The sequence below is a fragment of the Hyperolius riggenbachi genome, chromosome 1 (genome assembly GCF_040937935.1).
Source record: "Hyperolius riggenbachi isolate aHypRig1 chromosome 1, aHypRig1.pri, whole genome shotgun sequence".
Taxonomy (NCBI): domain Eukaryota; kingdom Metazoa; phylum Chordata; class Amphibia; order Anura; family Hyperoliidae; genus Hyperolius; species Hyperolius riggenbachi.
In genome coordinates this window covers 434,838,647-434,858,394 of record NC_090646.1, presented here as the reverse complement: position 1 = coordinate 434,858,394, position 19,748 = coordinate 434,838,647, and the positions used below count along the sequence as shown (strand labels likewise).

The 19,748-nt window shown below is 43.0% G+C and overlaps 1 protein-coding gene across 2 annotated transcripts in view; it reads left to right on the top strand.

The window, feature by feature from the left end:
• The window catches only part of LOC137553138 (cryptic family protein 1B-like), a 30,688-nt gene extending 14,710 nt beyond the window's left edge, over positions 1-15,978 (top strand). For both annotated transcript variants that reach the window (XM_068271433.1, XM_068271434.1), the window contains 5 exons: positions 1,454-1,506; positions 3,401-3,544; positions 4,768-4,882; positions 7,703-7,809; positions 13,025-15,978. In XM_068271433.1, the coding sequence (XP_068127534.1) occupies positions 1,454-1,506; positions 3,401-3,544; positions 4,768-4,882; positions 7,703-7,809; positions 13,025-13,143 (538 nt within the window). In that variant the 3' untranslated portion in view covers positions 13,144-15,978. The remainder of the gene's footprint in view (positions 1-1,453; positions 1,507-3,400; positions 3,545-4,767; positions 4,883-7,702; positions 7,810-13,024) is intronic.
• Positions 15,979-19,748: the final 3,770 nt, after the last annotated feature.

Genomic DNA, 19,748 nt, shown 5'->3' with positions numbered 1-19,748 from the left:
ATTCCGTGGCGTAAGTAGAATTCATGAGAGCAAAGTGTAGCCACAAAAACACCTAATCTGAAGTATATTCCCCTGTATTGGAGGAAGGGAAGGTTAGCCGTTAAGGCCCAAAACAGCTCTGGGCCCACCTGCGATCGCGGGGCTGCTCCTCTCTAGTTACGGCCCTGCCTGGATACATTGCATGTAGCATTTTGTCTGTGATCGCATTTTGATTCTCATTCTTCCAAATGGAAATCTCAAAATGCAATAGTTAAAAATCTGAGCCGCAAGATTCCCTAGCAATCCGTGTGGACCAGCCCTTTGACTTTATTAAACCTTTAAAATTGAATGGCTATGTAATTGCATTCAGATACAAAATGGGTTGTGTAATGAAAATGTGTGTTCTGAAGAGTTTGGTACTAAATCGGAGTATCCTTTGAGGCTGGTTTCACAGTGGGACGTTAAAGTCCCACGTTACAGCAGCCAGTAACGCAGCCTAACTCACAGCACTGTAAAATCAATGTGCTGTTCACAGTGCACACGTTGCGTTAGATAGTAACGCAGCATGTTTAAACAAAGTGCTGCATGCTGTAAGTTATACTGGGCTAAGCAGCGTTTGACTGCTTGCACATGCTCAGTAATGTTGGAGGAGGAGGTCTCCCCTCCTCCTCTGCGGCCAGCCACATGGCTAATTAATATTCACTGCACTGCAGAGACTCGTGGTAGGACTGTAGTGTTGTCCGGATCATGAACGAATGGTTTATTTGATCCGGATCTTTTTTGTGAGTCGAATCATCCGGATCATCACAATTAAATATTCGGTTCACAGTGGATGTCTGTCTAGAAGAAACAGGAACATACAGAATGTACAGTGCAGGGAAAGTCCTGTCCTGCTAGTCATTTCACCCAGTCTGCTTTCCTAGTAAAATGATTCAAATTATTCGGTTCAAAAATCCGGATCTTTTCAATGATCCGATTTAAATGATCCGAATCCTTAAAAAGATCCGGACTTCCTATCACTAACCTGGAGCGGCTGCTTTGAGAGCTGCATAACGCGGCTCAATCTGACGTCCAACTTCAACATCACCATACGTTGCATTAGGGGCACGTTATGCGACCATAACGTCCTCTAAAACGCAACGTCTTGGTGTGTAAGTAGCCATAAAGCAAAACTGGCCTGAGATTAATGGAGGCTGTGGCTGCTGCTCTCCTTTGTGTTATAAACAGAGGATCAGCATTACAGTCAGAAAATTAGCAAGTATTGGAGGACAGCAATGACACCTCCATATTTCACTTATGACAGATTTGCTTTAATGATGAATGATTTCTATGTGGTCCTTGAAGACCTGAGATGAACTGAGAATGTGTAGCTATATAACCTAATCTTATAGTAACCTGAAAGCTATTAAATCTGTGATGTAATGTAACGTTGCCTTTGGATTGTAACGATGTGTCCTTGATTTGTGTTTTATAGGTTTCTGATAAGCTTTAGTATTGTTGCGAAATACGTTATCAAGTTTGGCTACGGTAAGATATATTGTCTGTGTTTTATCTTCATTCCCTCTGTGCTACAATCCAGCTTCCTGCTTTCTAACTTTTGAAAAATTAATGTTAGCCAATGTTTGAGCTTTTCAGAAAGGTTATAAAGGAACACTCCTACAAGCAATACAAACAGCCAGGCCCGGATTAAGATCTCAGGAGCCTATAGGCACAGATGTCCTGGCACCCTACACTTCACCCTCTATTAACCAACAAACCCCCAGCAAATCGCTCTGCAAGTGTGCTGGCTGGCACAGTTGTCACCTCTCCCCTACTTCCCGTCATAGGTAGCTACAGGCGTCCCTTAGCATTAGGTAGCCAGAAATACCCTCGGTGTTAAGTACCTAGAGGTGCCCCCAAGTATTAGGCAGCTGGAGGAACCTCAGTATTAGGTAGCTAGAGGTGCCTCTGACTGAAGGGAGATCTTGTCAGTGGAATGTCAAGAGCTGGGTGAGTAGCCTTTCATTTACACTCTACTAAGGACTCTGCATTGGGAAGGAGGGAGGTACTTGGGGAGTGAGCACCTTTCTATCATGAGGCGCCTGTAGGCACGTGCCTACAGTGCCTTATGGTAAATGCGGCCCTGCAAACATCTCATTCTGATCATGAAAATGGTTTTGGGTGTATTATGAAAGAACGATCAGAGGGTTTCTCACTGTAGGTTTCTGGTACTTTTGGATTGGGCATGCTTAACATATGCCTAATCCAAGACTACCAGAAACCTACACTGAGAAACCCTCACTTTATTTAGTGATGGGGTACAATCATACTGCACATTGCTAATGGTAACGCAATGCACTGTTCACACAGTTGTACAAGTATGTTCACATTTTGGTGTTGTGCTAGACCAAGTTATCCAAACGCCCTTTCTACAATGCATTGCTGGATAATGTGTCATGTTGCCACGGCAATCTTCATATTAAAAGTAATGTGCATGTTATGGCATGTAGAGAAGGCATTGTATTTTGTGTACGTAGGTTATAATTGCCTGGAGTAGGCGTGGGACAACCATTGCTGAGATAAATATTCCTCTCACTGACTGGGACCAGTATCTGCCTCCAGAAGAACATAACTTTACAGGGCCACATATAATTGGCTTCAGGGGTGTAGCAATAGGGGTTGCAGAGGTTGCGACCGCATCGGAGCCCTCGGGCTAGAGGGGCCCCGAAGGGCCCTCCCTCAACTGCAGTATTAGCTCTCTATTGGTCCTATGCTCATAATAATCACTTCTACAGATACTTAGAATAGTGGTAATCATTAACAAACTGTTCCCCAATCCTTTCTTGCACCTCTGACACTGTAGTTGCCATTGGCAGGTTTTTTGTGCGCCGTATCAATTGTTATGTCTAGAGTGCTTGGGGGGCCCCACTGTAAAACTTGCATCGGGGCCCACAGCTTCTTAGCTACGCCACTGATTGGCTTCCTGCAAAGTTCCAATTCTCTTGACTGGTTGAATTAGAAACTGCATATTCAATGGATTCTGAGCTCCACGCTAATCGGAAACTCTGTCAAACTATTATTGTGGTCTGTAACCACACTGCTTTTAGGATCCTTACATTGCAATGTGATTACTCTTCAATCGCACCTCAACATTGTGGAAAAGTCACAGGGCACATTGGCAGTCTGGTACACCCATACAGTGAGGCTGTGATCGAAACGGCCGTATTTCGGCGGTAAAATCGTTAGGTGTATGGGCCCCTTTACGCACCACATGCTGTGTGTTTACTTGCCAATGTGTGTATTTACTTTGCATTGCATTTCTACCAGGTGATGTGAGATTTTGCCACCTCTGCGAATACAATGTGCATAGTGTGAAAGGACCCTAATTGTTGTGTCAAATGCTTATTGTACTTTTTTTTTTTTGTTTTGTTTTTTTATCTAGGTGTTCCATGTAAAGGATTGTTTTGTCATACAAATTTGAAATCTGATTCAAACAAAAGCTTATACATACAACACTCCCTTAATACCACATCAAGGACCACAGGCAAACCAGTGGATTCAATTCCTTTTTATGGCATCACTGACAGTAAGTTCTTTTTGTTTTGTTTTTTGGTTTGTTTTTTTTCCTGTTCCATCTTTCCTAATTTCTTGCCTGGAAAGGGAATGAGGGGAGTTCTCAGAAATATGTTACAGGACAGTAATAAAAACACACGTTATGTGAAGCAAACCTGTGAGAACAAAGAAAAAAAATAGATCCTCCTTACATCAGTAGAGCAAAGCCTCTGGGTCCTCCAGAGGCTTCCTCGAAGTAATTTGAGCCCACTGCTGGTCACCAGGACCACTTTCTTCTTCTCCATCTAAGAATGAGTGTGGCCGCACTATGTAGGCGCACTGATGGCCCATGCCAGCGGCATTAGCACAGAGCCACAGTGCACGGGGGAAAAGCTGGATTGCTACACCAACCTATTTAACAAGCCCTTGTCAAATAGGTTCAGAGGGTCCCAGCACTGGAATGGCAAACTCGTGGGGGTTGGGGAAATCTATGGATTACCCAAAGGCTTCCCCCTACTGAGGTAAGTATCTCATACCTCCCAACTTTTTGAGATGAGAAAAAGGGACACTTAAGCCATGCCCCTGCCACGCCCTCACCACGCCTCTAGTCACGCACACCATAAAAATTTCATAAGAAAAATGTTGTTTTATAATTCAAACCACACTGGTCCTTTCTATCCTGGTTCATTTTCCTTCATAGTAACATTTTAAAATTAGTAATCTATCAATTTAAAGGATGGGAATAAAGTTTAGAGTCAATCAAACACATTTTTAGTATAGAAATATATATATTTATATAGAAAGGGGGACAAAGTCCTGAAAGAGGGACAAATGAGTGTGACAGAGGGACAGGGCTCCCAAAAAGGGACTGTCCCTCCAAAAAAGGGACAGTTGGGCGCTATGGACTATCTCACTCTTTCTCCAAAATTGCCTTAGGTACACTTTAAACACTTTGCAAACTATCCACAACTGGACTAAAACATTTTCACTGGAGATGAGCTCTAGAAGAGCCTTGCTTATGAAAAGGATGCATACTTGAATGGTACAAAGTGACATTACCCTGTCTTTCAATGTAAACTGAAAGGATGAGATGTTTCCTGCATGTTCTTTTAATAAAACCTACATAAGTTTAGCTTGGAGCATGTAACAAAGCTACTGTCTTTCATTTTTGGCTAACATTTTTAACTGTTGGTTTTTGGGGTGTTTTTTTTTATTTTTTCCATCCGATAAACCCTGAACTTGCTTTTCTTCTGATAGGTCAAAAAACAAAGAAGCATTGTTGCTATAATGGAGGGATGTGTTTCCTGGGAGCATTCTGTATCTGCCCTTATGAATACACAGGACGTCTTTGTGAATTTGAAAAGTGGCCAAAGTAAGTGTTCTATGGATCCTGTTTGTAAGTAGGCCATCTATCAAGCTGTTTGACAGAAAAAGTACTGTTATAAATGATAATTTTGGGATCAACACATTTAGGCCTGGAACCCACTGAAATCCGCAAACGCAAACCGCAACCGCTAGCGTTTTGTCTGAGCGGATTCATGCGCGTTTTTGGTCGTGTTTTGCAACATTGTATTTTTTTGCCCAGCGTTTTGCGTTTTGCGTTTTTATCCTGATTGGTCCTGTGAATTATTTTTCATTTTGTTACAGTGTGCTGAACCGCAAAACGCTAGCAAAACCACTCAGTTTAGGTTTTGCTGAGCGTTTCCGCTAGCGGTTCAATACTTTACATTGAAGCGCTAACGCTACCAAAATGCTGCAGGTCCTGCGTTTGCGTTTCTGAGAAACGCAAACGCTCCTGTGGAAGTTGCCCCATCCATTAATATTAGCCCAGCGTTTTGGCAAACTGCTAGCGTATCGCAGTGCTGCCAAAACGCTGCCAAAAGCGCTCCTGTGGGTTCCAGCCCTAAACCAGTTGCTTGGCAGCCCTGCTGATCTATTTGGCTGCAGTAGTGTCCGAATCACACCAGAAACAAGCATGCAGCTAAGTTTGTCAGAGCTCACAATAATGTCAGAAACACCTGATCTGCATATACTTGTTTAGGGCTGGTGCACACCGAGCGGCTTTTTGGGCGTTTTCAGATCCGCTTGCGGCTGCGGATCTGCTTGGTCAATGTATCTCAATGGGGTGGTGCACACCAGAGCGGGAGGCGTTTTGCAGAAACGAAAAATGCCTGGGTGAGGCATTTTTTGGATTTCGGATGCGTTTCTGCCTCAATGTTAAGTATAGGAAAAACGCAAACCGCTCTGAAAAACGCCTGTTCAGAGCGGTTTTGCAGGCGTTTTTGTTACAGAAGCTGTTCAGTAACAGCTTTACTGTAACAATATATGAAATCTACTATACTGAAAACCGCAGCAGCAATCCGCAAAACGCTAGCAAAACGCCATAGAAAAATAAAAAAAAGCGTTTCAAAATCTGCTAGCGTTTTGCGGATCTGCTAGCGGTTTTTGGTGTGCACCAGCCCTCTGAGTCAATTGCTAAAAGTATTCGAGGGAGAGGATCAGCAAGATAGCTGGGCAAATGGTATTGCTTATCAGAATCAGAATCAAGTAAGTTTGCACTTACAAGGAATTTGTCTTGGCAGTTGCTTAACAAACACAAACAAAAGCAATACAAGGACAGACAGTGTGTATATTACAGGGAAGTTAATATGGCAGCCTCCATTTACCTCTCACTACAGTTGTCCTTTAAGGCCTCTTTCACAGTCCGACGTTAAAGTCGCACATTAAAACAATATTTAACGCAGAAGAAGGCACTGCAATGAAAAATCAAATCCCTGTTCACAGTGCACACGTTGCATTGGTGTCTAACGCTGCACGTTAAGTGAAAGTGCTGCATGCTGTGCATTATATACGTTATCAGCTGCGTTAGACTGTTTTCACATGCTCAGTAATGACTTTGAGACATACATTTCGTTGCCTGTATTTCCTACTGTACATGCTGTATGCGATGGTAACGCTACGTTGTGACTTTTTGGCTGCGTTGTATGTTTGCGGTGCGACTTTAACGTTGCACCAAAACGCAATGTCCCACTGTGAAAGAGGCCTAAAAAGAATTAACATTTTTACCCCAGTAGTGGGAAGCCTCAGAATCCTCCTACAGCCCACCGATCTAGTGTAGGGACTCGCTTCACCCATTCACCTCACACTGGACCCCACACCCGGTCGTGAATGAGAGCATCGGTCTCGAGAAAGCCCTAATTGTGGGGCGAAACAGCCGTCGACTCTCCTCCGCACCTCCAACATGTCATGTGCCTGATAAGTATTATTGCTGTTTTTGTCTTCGATTGCATGCAATTATTTTAAATGAATATCATTAAAAGTTGATCGTTTAAGGCTATGGTGAGCTGCTCCTGGAGCCTTTTTTCTTCTTTTTTAAACTGATGAATGAGAGCATCCTTACTGGGCATGCACCAGTCAGGTCTGTGCATGCCCAGTAGAACAAAGCGCTCATACATGGAGGGGAAAAAAACATGAATGAGTGACTTTGTTCTACTGGCCATACATGGACATTATTTGTGCATGCCCAGTACATATATGCTCGTTCACAGTAAGAACTCTATGCTGGATTGGTAGACTGCAGGAGGAACCAGAATCACCCTTTCATTTTGCTGTATGCTTGACCACATGGTCATGCCGCACTTTTTTTTTTTTTTTTTTTTTTTTTACACGTGATGCGACTTTTGGCATTGTTGCAATCAGTGGCGTAGCTAAGGAGCTGTGGGCCCCGGTGCAAGTTTTACATTGGGGCCCCCTAAACACTGTATACGTAACAATTGATGCGGCGCTCCAAATCCTGCCAATGGCTACTACAGTGTCAGAGGTGCAAGAAGGGGATGGGAAGCAGTTTGTTAATGATTACCAGTAGTCAAAGTATCTATAGAAGTCACAGGACTAATAGAGAGCTAATACTGAAGTTGAGGGAGGGCCCTTCGAGGCCCCTCTGGCCTAAGGGCCCTGATGCGGTCGTAACCTCTGTGTCCCCCCCCCCCCCCCCCCCCCTATTGCTACAACCCTGGTTGCAATGGTATTGCACAGTGAGAAAGGACCCTAAAAGATTCAGACTGTGTCAACTTTAATAAAACGTAATACTTGCAATAGAGGTTTGCATGTGACTCTTGCTATTTTATTTTTCAGCTATCCTCACTTTGACACCAAGCATAATAATGGTTGTTTGTTTGTTTTTTGCTTTCAGACATTGTGCCGGTGGTATCCTTAATGGAGAATGGGTACTCCAAAGTTGTTCATTATGCAGATGTCTCTCAGGAAAACTGAACTGCCTGCAACCTTTGCCAGACTGTGGTATGTAAATCACAACCTACCATTGAAAATAGTGTGTATGGCCCAGTGCACACCAAAAACCGCTAGCAGATCCGCAAAATGCTAGCAGATTTTGAAACGCTTTTTCTTATTTTTCTGTAGCGTTTCAGCTAGCATTTTGCGGTTTTGTGAAGCGTTTTTGTGTACTAGATTTCATATATTGTTACAGTAAAGCTGTTACTGAACAGCTACTGTAACAAAAACGCCTGCAAAACCGCTCTGAACTGCCGTTTTTCAGAATCCGAATCAATCAGAATCAATTTACATTTTCAGAGCGGTTTGCGGTTTTCCTATACCTTACATTGGAGGCAGAAACTCCTCCGCAATCCAAAATCTGCAGCAGCCCGGGAGTATGCGTTTCTGCAAAATGCCTCCCGCTCTGGTGTGCACACCCCCATTGAAATACATTAACCAGGCGTATCCACAGCCGCAAGCGGATCACAAAACGCTGCCGAACGAGCGTGGTGTGCACTAGGCCTATATGTTAACACAGTGATCTAATTTCAGCAACATGTGTAGGAGTGTTAGTTACACACATGAAGAGCAGGATCATCCACCAGGCAACCTAGGCAGGTGCTTTGGGCCCTTGTGGGTGTCAAGGGGCCCACCTGACAACTTCTTTGACCTCTTTACATTCCAGCTTAACAAAAGGACCACAAGGGGGCCCAAAATCTACTACCTTGTCTAGGGCCCGTTACATCTTAATCCATTTCTGTACACATGGGCTGATTCTGCAAACACACAGAACAGTGATTGTGCATATAATGCAGTAGCCCATAGCTAAGAATTGGCTTCTCTTTTACTGCAACTAACTCTGCTGATTTTTAATTGACTAGTATTTCTTAGTGCCAAACAGTAATGTGGAACCCAGGGTTTGCAGGTTAAAACTTTATGCTATAGGTAAACTCTGCCTAAGCACTAGACACAATTCACCCCCCCCCCCCCCCCCCATGCTTTCAATTTGAGGCCTCTCTTCCACCGGCAGTTGAACTGTGTGCTCAGCAAGCAGTTGCCAGGCAGCATTAAACAGTTATCAAGCAGCAGCAAACAGTTGCCAGGCAGCAGCAAGCGGCTGTGAGAGTTTGAGAGGCATTTCACTGCCTATCAACTGCTTGTGGGAAAGAGGCCTCAGACTGCAAAAAAAAAAAAAGAGCATTGATGGGCAAATTTTTATTTTTAATAAAATTATACCCTCTATGATGAAAAGTTGCATTGTGCATTTTCTATGTGATGCAACACATACAGTGCAGCATACAGTCCATAGACCGGTGGACTGTATTACCGGTGTGGACAGGTAATGCACTACATGCAGAGTGTTATCAGAGCGGGTCGGGGAGGACAAAGTCCTGAAAGAGGGACAAATGAGGAGGAAAGAAGGTTAGGGCTCCCAAAGAGGGACTGACTGTCCCTCCAAAAGAGGGACAGCTGAGCTATGACATCATGATTTACGCCAAGCACATAGCACTCCCGGCCATGGGCATGCATAATACCGCCGACCCAGCGCCAACCACTGCGAGTCTGCGGCAATCAACCTCTCACAGGACTCAGTAGCATCATATTTTGGAATTTGCTAAACAGGTAAAGACTCTACAATACCACCAACAGAATCAGCCAACTAGCAAAGTCAAGCCAACAGACACAACACATATCACCCTGTCCCCTGGTGCTAGTGCAGAAAATCCACTGGGAGCTCCCCAGCTCTCCATTCAGCCTAGCAACCACCCCCAGCCAGTCTGGTACACACCCCTAGCTTCCCAGCCAGCCTGTATCTATCCCAATCTCCCCAGCTAGCTTCTACCTATCCTTAGCTCCCAAGCCAGCCTGGTACCCATCTGTAGCACCCCAGCTAGCTCAGTACCCATCCCTAGCTCCCCAGCCAGCTTAGTACCCATCCCCAATTATTGGTTAACTTAGTGGCCTTTAATAAACTTAATTGTTTTTGAACAATAATAAGGTGTACTGCATTAGAAGTGGATAAGCGCGTGAGCATTGTGGTATGGTAGATGGCCTACACTTCTGGCTCTAGGCCCCGCATATGACACTCGTCCCAGGCCTCACTTACTCTAAGGCCGCCTCTGGTGTTATCCCGACAGACTGCATTGCACCACAAACACGCCAGTGTAAAAGCATCATTGAAATATAATTGCATTGAATTTTGATGCAATTATATTGTCCATTGCAACATAGTGCGAAGGGAGCCTTAAAGAGGAACTTCAAAATGGGGTTGAACTTCAGCCCAATCAGTAGCCAATACCCCATTTCCCATAAGAAATCTTTACCTTTTCCTCAAATAGATCATGGACATCCACATGATATTGTGGTGAAACCCCTACCACAGTGTGATGTCCACTGCATTATGGTAAATAATGGCGGTTTCCAGTGGCCAAGCAAGCAGTTTCTCTATGCATAGAATGCTCAATAAACTACTATTCCATGAATTATATCACGTGGCAGGACTAAAGATCAGAATCAGAATCTTTATAATCGCCAAGCACGACTGGGTCGTGCCCGGAATTGGGCTTGGCACGTACAGGGTACTGATACAGGATATAGATACAGATACAGGACAAATCAAGCAGTTAGAAAGGAACACAACATTTGCAGAGAGACAATGTAGCATAAGTTACAACCCAAAAAAACATCCAAAAAAGTCAGCTTGAGCTAGAGCGCCGTCTATCTGTGTGTAGAGTGCCTAAGTGCCGGCATGGTGTTGTGGTGTGGGGCTGGGCAGTTCAGAAGGTTGACGGCCGAGGGAAAGAAGCTGTTTTTATGCCTTGAGGTCTTGGTGAAGATGGACCGGAACCGGAGTCTCCGGCTCGAGGGGAGCTGACTAAAGAAGCGATGGCCTGGGTGTGAGGGGTCGTTGGTGATCTTTAATGCTCTGGAGAACAGCCTGGAATGGTAAAGAAGGTCCAGAGAGGGGAGGGGTCTCCCGATGATCCTCTCCGCTGATCTGATGACCCTCTGCAGTTTGAGTCTGTCGCTGGCAGAGGAGCTGGCATACCAAACCAGGATGGAAGAGCATAGGACAGATTCGATTGTAGCGGAGTAGAAGTTTGTCAGAAGTTTTTGGGCCATACCAAACTTTTTTAGTTGGCGGAAAAAGAAAAGTCTCTGTTGGGCTTTCCTCTGTGTGGAGGCAGTGTTGGCCTTCCACTTCAGGTCATTTGAGATGGTTGTGCCCAGAAGGCGGACGCTGGGGACTCTTTCCACCTCCTTGCCATCGATGCAGATTGGGGGCGGGGTGGAGGCGCATCTCCTGAAATCAACAATCTCCACAGTTTTCGCTGTGTTTAGGACCAATCCGTTCTCTCTGCACCAGTGACAGACACCTTCAACCTGGTGGCGGTACTCTTCCTCATCATTATTGGTGATGAGACCGACAATGGTCGTGCCGTCAGCAAATTTGATTACTTTTACCGAGTGACGTGGATTTGCAGTTATTTGTATACAGAGAGAACAGAAACAGCGACAGGACGCAGCCTTGTGGGGCTCCTGTGTTGGTGGTCCTAGGTTGTGAGGAGATGGTGCCCAGCCTAACAACCTGGGACTTGTTTATGAGGAAGTCCGTGATCCACAGGCGTAGAGTTGGGTGGACTCCTATTGTGGCAAGATTGTCTTGCAGTATTTTGGGGCTAATGGTATTGAATGCAGAGCTGAAGTCCAGTAGGAGGATCCTGGCGTAGGAGTCTGGTCTATCCAGGTGTTCATAGACGAGCTCCAAGCAGATGTTAATGGCATCATCAGTGGACCTGTTTGCTCTGTATGCGAACTGGTGTGGATCTAGCAGTCCCTCTGTGGAGTGCTTAAGGAGGGGAAGCACCATGCTTTCAAAAGCTTTCATGATCACGGATGTAAGTGCCACGGGCCTGAAGTTGTTGAGGTCAAGGGTTCCCTGCTTTTTGGGGACAGGGATAATGGTGGACCTCTTGAAGCACGCGTGTACTTTGCCTCCCTGGAGGGACCTCGTGAGGATGGAAGAGAGGGTGGGAGCAAGCTGACGAGCGCAAGTTTTTAGGCAGGCTGGTGACACTCCATCCGGACCAGAGGCTTTCCTAGCATTTAGCCTTAGCAGGTGTTTCAGTACATCCGCCTCCTTCACTGACGGTGGGGGCGGGTTTGGGCCCAGGACGTCAAAGTCAGAGGGTTGTGCAGGCGGCTGTGGGAGTCCTGCAGGTGCTGGCTGATTCTCAAATCTGCAGTAGAAGTCGCTGAGACTCTCTGCCAGTTCAGTGCTGGGCAGAGCAGGGACAAGGTCCTGCAGCACCCAAGGCTGAGACACCAAAGTGCGCCCCTCCATCCTTCCCGCCCCAGCCGTCACTCACTGATTGCTATTAGACTAAGAGGCGCCACAGGGCCCACAACCTCCCCAACACCTTAATATCTAGTTATCTGGCTTGCAGTCACTGCTATGTATCCCCTATTCTTATTTCTTTCTGCTTCAAACACAATTAGGAATGACAGCTTAATGAATTGTGCGCCCCCTCCTACACTGCGCCCTGAGGCTGGAGGCTCTCCAGCCTATGCCTCGGCCCGGCCCTGGTGCTGGGTGTAGCATGCTGAGGGGGAGGCTTGTCGTTGGTGGCAGCCTTAAGCCCTTTCCACACAGCTCGTGAGTCATTTGAGGAGAGGTTCTGTTCCAGCTTTTCCGCGTAGCGCTTCTTTGTGGACCTCAGTTCCCTGTTTAGGTCGTCACCCCTTGTGATGTATTTTAGAATGTAAATAAGGGGGGAAAACAGATTTTACAATGGGCAAACATTGACTAAAACATTTATGAATAAATATTGTAAAAAAAAAAAAAAAAAAAAAATTATTAATTACTCAATCTTCACTACGTGTCCTCTTTAAGAGCATTTCTAGTAAGAAATGCATTTTATGTGGGCTCCAAATCTGCATATTTCAGGTGAATTGACTAGTACTGCCAGAGGACATTTATTTGTAAGGCTATTCTAGTAATTCACCTAGTCTGACTGTAATAGGCTGCTGGTATGCAGAGCTTCCCCTGTATGTTTGCATGTATAGTACCTCAGAGACAAAAGGGCCTCTCTCGGCTATTGTAACCAAAACAGAAAAGATTGTTGACTTGTTTTGGGTACCCTAAAGGATCAATGGCTTACATAATCTAGAATTGCACATCTTTTCAAATGTAATGCTTATGGGATGTTTACATTTTATTTCTTTTCTGTTCTTTTATCAGAGCCACCACCAGAGCCAAATTCCTCCAGACCTGTTGGATTCACGGATGATCAAGCCTGGATTTTACTTCTGATTCTAATAACTGTGACAGTCAGCACAACAGTTTTGAATTTACATTGAATTTATTCATGGACTATACTGTAGAGAACAATGCACTTTCTTCACATGTAAGATATATAGATAGCGGTATTTTGTTCACATGAGTTTGCACAGTGGTGAAATCTCTGATATGAAGAATATGTTCAACTTTATCTGAACCGTGTCAGCCCATGCAGACACTCATTACTTGTTAATTGTTCCAGATGACGTTCTAGGATCGATTGCATTACAGACATGGTACTCGGCCACAGCTGAGTGAGCAGGTGGTTCACTCTAATGACAAATAGGTGTCATTGTTGAAGGGCTCAGCCTCATACCCACTAGCAGCTTTTTCTTATTATGATTTGAAAAAGCTCTTGCTAATGCAATGCTATGGGGGATTTTTACAAAATCACATCGCTCAAGTGGGATCACACACATAGCATTACATTAGCAAGAGCTTTTCAAATCACAAGTGCTTAGAAATGGCTTAGTAACGTACTGCTAGTGGGTTAGGCTGTAACGTTCACTATTGGTATGTACGGATGCCATATTATTATTCTTATTATTATTCTTATTATTCTTCTTATTATTATTATTATTTGGTAGAGCTTTACTGTCAGCTGAGATCTACATTTTCAGAAACCAGCACACAACACAAGTTTGTTTTATGTGATGACATCATAACAGCTAAATGGCACCAAATCTAGAGGTGCGCATACACTTCACTTCATAGTTTGGTCAGTCAACCGTTTTTAGCTAAACCATTTACCTGAAGAACATTCATTTTTCTTCAGATAAATATTATGTGAAAGTACCTATGCCAAGATCTCCTGGCAGTAGGGAATGGTCAACGAGATGGAAAATATTAAGGCAGGGGGAAGGGTTATGCAAATGTATGCAGCTTGCAAATGGACTCATCAAATTCTGCAAAGCTGGAATTCGATTTTGATCATTTTCAAGCTGGAAAGATTTGTAAAAACTTTGCATAATTTTGCATGAACTCTGAATTATTTGAATCTTATTGACCATCACTTCCTGGCAGCTAATGGAGTCTCATTTCACCACCCCATAGCCAAACTTATGCTTAGTGCTATATTGTTTTGCATTATCTATGGCTACATCTGCAGACAGCAGATATAGCCATAGATAGAAGTAGAATGTTTTTGGGTACCTGAACAAAGAGTGTGCTCATGTATTTTGTACAAACCTGCAATATAGATTAGTAGCAAACTCAGCCAGATAAAGAAAAGCAAGGTTCTTTGTCTAGGACTTCTGATTGATGTGTGATTCCGATGTTTTTGTAGGGAATTCTGAGTTTACCCTTTGTGTTCAGCACTTTTTTATTGCCTATTAGTGCTGTGCGAGGGTGTGAAGTCTCAATTGCTGTAGCATTACAGAAAATAACCCTGTGAATCATTGCCAATTTGCAGCAAGGTATAACAAATGTGCCTTTTCATACAGGTCAATAGAACCTATCATTGCTAAACCAAAGGACCGCTGTAGAAGGTCACATTAACTTGGGTTCTGTACAAAATATACAGTACATTTAGATCACACAGTTGCAGAACTGAAAAGCTCCTTAAGTTTAACTAGCATTCGCAATGTGATAATATACAAGCACATTGCACACTTGCACTTATTGCTACGCTTCTGATCAATTATTTGTAAGGAAGCTAGAGCATTTTTATTTGATATGGAGCCATGTAGGTAACAAGATAATAGGGCTGCAAACAAATGCACTTCCATACAATATAACAGTACAACATGTGTAACTGTATTTGGATGTTGTTCCTGCAACTACATAGACTGATACTCCTGTAGTCAAACTCTGAATTGAATTACTGTTAAAAGCCACCTGTTTACGGTCTTTATGGCTGTATTCCTAGTAGGATAATATTACACACTTTAATTTCTGTGGCTGTTAATTGGTGAAAAACACTTTTTTTAGATGAGAACAATGAGAGTTTATAATTAGCAGTTTTGCACGATGGCACTCTTAATGCAGAAAACTCAAACAATCCTCTCCGCAGTGTCAGCTGGCTCTTGACTTAAAGGACAACTGTAGTAAGAGGACTAAGGAGACTGCCATATTTATTTCCTTTTAAGCAATACCAGTTGCTGCCTGGAAGTCATGTGGATCATCTGCATCCAATACTTTTAGCCATAGACCCTGAAGAAGCATGCAGCAGATCGGGTGTTTCTGACCTTGTCAGATCTGACAAGATTTTCTGCATGCTTGTTGTTGGTGTGATAAAGACAAATAGGACAGCAGGACTGCCAGGTAACTGGTATTGTTTAAAAGGAAACAAATAGACCAAAAATCTGTTATGTGACAAAAGTGTACAACCCTTCCCTAGGTTGCACCGTAGCATAGTGAGGGTTAGTGGTAAGTGGTTGTGAACTGAATTAGTAGTACATGTACTCACAGAGAAACTTCTGTCACACACTGGATAATTCACTCACCACTGCTAGATCTATGTTCGTTCCAACTGTCTTACTATCTTCAGCCCCATTTCATGTATAATAGTCCATCATGCACAGCACCTCCTTTTCCATGTCCTCCCCGTACAAAGCGTGAGGTTCTTTTTCATGTTGGCAGACACTACCTTCCATGCAGTGCCTTTCCAAAACTCACCATCCTTGTCAATTTTCAGGTTTTGTTAAGTGCTTCCTCATGTTCAAAAGCCCACTTTATGAGAAACAGCCCCATCTAATATTTAAATTTGTACGCTCATTTTTACTTTCTTCCTCCACCCCAACCATGCACATGTGTAACATCCTTCTACTTCCAATACCACCAACCCCCATGTGTAATCTTTCCTTCACTTACGCTCAGCACTATCACTAACAAATCTGCAACCTTAAAGCGGAATATAACCCTGCATTTCAACTTTGCTCTAAAATATTATTTACAGCATATTCTATGCAAAAAGCTTTTTTTTTCTAGACCAGCATTGGAAGGGTTAAACACAGAGGATTAAAGTTCCGTGGAGAGAGATGCAGAAGTTCAGATAGATACATTCTATTTAGTTGAATGTATCTATTGATAAATGTTACACACTTGGCTGTCCTCCAAGCTCCTTCTCAGTGAGAGAGAGTGAGTCACATTCAACACTTAGATACATTTATGTAAACAAAATGTATCTATTTCAGCTTCGGATGCGTCTGCAGAAATCTCCAGGAACTTTAAAGCCCTGTGTAACCCTTCCAATGCTGGTCTAGTAAAAAAAAAAATGCTGGTTGCGTATAATATACTGTAAATTATGTTTTAGAGCAAAGTTGAAATGCAGGGTTATATTCCGCTTTAAGGCCTCTTTCACAGTGTGACGTTAAAGTCGCATGTTAAAACAACATTTAAAGCAGAATAGCTCACTGCAATGAAAAATCAATGCCCCATTCACAGTGCACACGTTGCGTTGGTGACTAACGCTGCACGTTAAGTGAAACTACTGCATGCAGTGCGTTATACACGTTATTAGCTGCGTTGGACTGTTTGCACATGCTCAGTAATGACTTGGAAACATACTTTTCATTGCATGTATGCTCTACTGTATGCAACCGTAACGGGGCATTAAGTTGCGTTGCGACTTTTTGGGGGCATTGCATTGTAATTTGCATTGTGACTTAAATGTCGCATCAAACCGCAATGTCCTACTGTAAAAGAGGCCTAACTCATTTTCTTCTATGAGATGAAAGTTTATATCTACTGCCACCAAGTAGAAGACAATTTTTGCAGGATCTGCCGTGTTCTCAACTGATCTCCAGCAAGAGTGAACTTTAGCAATTCAGACCCAATGGCTCTTATTCAATTCTCTTTTTGTCTTAAATATTATCTTAGGGCTGGTGCACACCGAGCGGCTTTTTGGGCGTTTTCAGATCCGCTTGCGGCTGCGGATCTGCTTGGTCAATGTATCTCAATGGGGTGGTGCACACCAGAGCGAGAGGCGTTTTGCAGAAACGAAAAATGCCTGGGTGAGGCATTTTTTGGATTGCGGATGCGTTTCTGCCTCAATGTTAAGTATAGGAAAAACGCAAACCGCTCTGAAAAACGGCACTTCAGAGCGGTTTGCCAGGCGTTTTTGTTACAGTAGCTGTTCAGTAACAGCTTTACTGTAACAATACAGGAAATCTACTATACCAAAACCGCTAGACAAAACCGCAAAACGCTAGCTGAAACGCTACAGAAAAAGAAGAAAAAGCGTTTCAAAATCTGCTAGCATTTTGCGGATCTGCTAGCGGGTTTTGGTGTGCACCAGCCCTGAGATCATTTTTCATCTTCTGTTTAAAACATCTTTTCAGCACTTGAAAAATTACCAAAAAGTAGGTAAAAAACAGTTTGCTTGCTAATTTCTTAAAAGGCAGTTTATTGATATTTGAAAACTTAGGAGAAAAATTGTGAATTGAATAAGGGCCAATGGCTCTCAAAGTAACTGCACCTTATTATTGCTCACAAACCTCCACATAAACCTAGTACACCAGTGTACTCACCTTATCCAGGCTATAACAAATGCTTGAGCACTAAGAAGCACTTAAAAAAAAAAAAAATATTGCGCATTTTCTGTGTAATCTGATTTATTATGCCAATGGAAGCAGATGCATTCTATTGCAAGGAAATGCTTCATATTGCCTAATTTACTTATTACTACCAGTAGCACTTCCACTAGGCTGATTATTTTAATTCTTAAAACAGAGACACACACACGCACACACACTTGTAAACACTGTGGTGACGCAATTTAATATTTTGTATTATTATATATATATTTAATTCATACTCTCAAATTGTCTGTGTATTTCTGCGAGGATTTAATATATTTTTAGCACTTTGCGTAGTCATTGATTAGGTACAGAGCACTCAGTTGTTAAAAACGATCACTATAGTGCCACTGCCACCAAAACTGATAGGGCTTTCACAAAGTTAAGGTGCCCATACATCTATCGACCATCTGATTCTATAATTATAAATTGGTGCCAACAAGTGCATGCCCAATTGCTCAATTTTCGGGCCGAGCATGTCATTTGGACCTGATGCAAGATGTCGGGTTGATCGGGTGCACAGTGGTAACGGCGAGCCATATTGGGATGAGCAACAAATATGACATGTCCCCTTTACAGGGATGAGCTCTGGATGAAATCCGAATGAAACTCGGATAATTAGTGCAGCTGAGCAGGTGGGTGAGGGAGGGTTAAACTTACCTAGCAGCCAACTTCTTTAACCCATCCCACGTCGCATCTTGCCGTGTTCCAAGCCGCATCACATGACTGTTGCACTTCCTCCTTCAACCCGGAAGGAGGAAGCGCGGTAGTCACGAGAACACTGAGTGAGATGCGACGTGGGACGGGTTAAAGAGAATCCGAGGTGGGTTTACAAATACAAAAAAACATGCTGTCTGGTCTATGTGCTATCACCATAGGAATATCATGGCATCACATTGTACTGCAACAGACATAGGCCCATATGCAATTCATCTTTTCTCCTAAGTTTTCGACTAGATGAAATTTTTTACTTCAGCTTATTATAATTTTTCAAGATTTCACAACTGAAAAACTACCAAAAGTACTTGAGAAAGTACTATCAAAATTATATTGCGTATTTTCTTGCCTGCTGGAGGTTTAAAGGGACTCAGAGCAGTGCAGAAACTATGGAAAGATGCATATCATTTTAAAGCTCTCTTTCTCCTCTTTCCAATGATATATAAACCGCCACACTATGTCTTTTAGTTTTCGCTATTTTCACGATTGAAATTGCCGCGGCCGTGATTTCGATCGCGAAAATAGAGAAAACTAAAAGGCGTAGGGCAACGATTTAGGTGTCGTCAGAAAGAGGAGAAAAAGAGCTTCAAAATGATATCCATCTTGCCATAGTTATATTGTATTACACAGGACGACACTTTCCCCAGTGTCAGCAGCTCCTTTCTGCTGAATGCAGCTGCTGACTTTGAGAAAAAGTCGCCCTGTGTAATACAATATAACTATGGCAAGATGGATATCATTTTAAAGCTCTCTTTCTCCTCTTTCTGACGACACCTAAATTGTTGCCATGCGCCTTTTAGTTTTCTCTATTTTCGCGATCGAAATCGCGGCTGCGGCAATTTCAATTGCGAAAATAGCAAAAACTAAAAGGCGTAGGGTGGCGGTTTATATATCATTGGAAAGAGAGCTTTAAAATGATGCACATCTTTCCATAGTTTCTGCACTGCTCGGAGTCCCTTTAAATTCACTAATGTGAAAATATCAACTTGGAGAAAACTAAAGAGGAAAAGTTGTATATGAGCCATAGTGTGAAAGAAGCCTCAAGATAGGAAAGCATGTCTATACTAGTAGGGATAGTCAGAAATGGCGATTTCTGATTCAGCAGAAATTTCAATTTCTGCCAATGCCTATTACGGATTCTGCAAATTTCCGAGGAGACTTTCCTATTTCAGTTTTTCCGAGTAGTGATGATTGTTAATAATCCGCTAATTACGATGACGCAATTTTTTCACATACATTTTTGCAATTACGCCTATACGTAATTATAATTTGTAAATTCAAGTGGTTTCGTATACACAATCGTAATTTCACTTTTTTTTTTCATGTAATTTTGTGCCGACTTTAGCAGTGAATAGCAACGCCCCATAGGTGCTATTGACACCAAAATTACT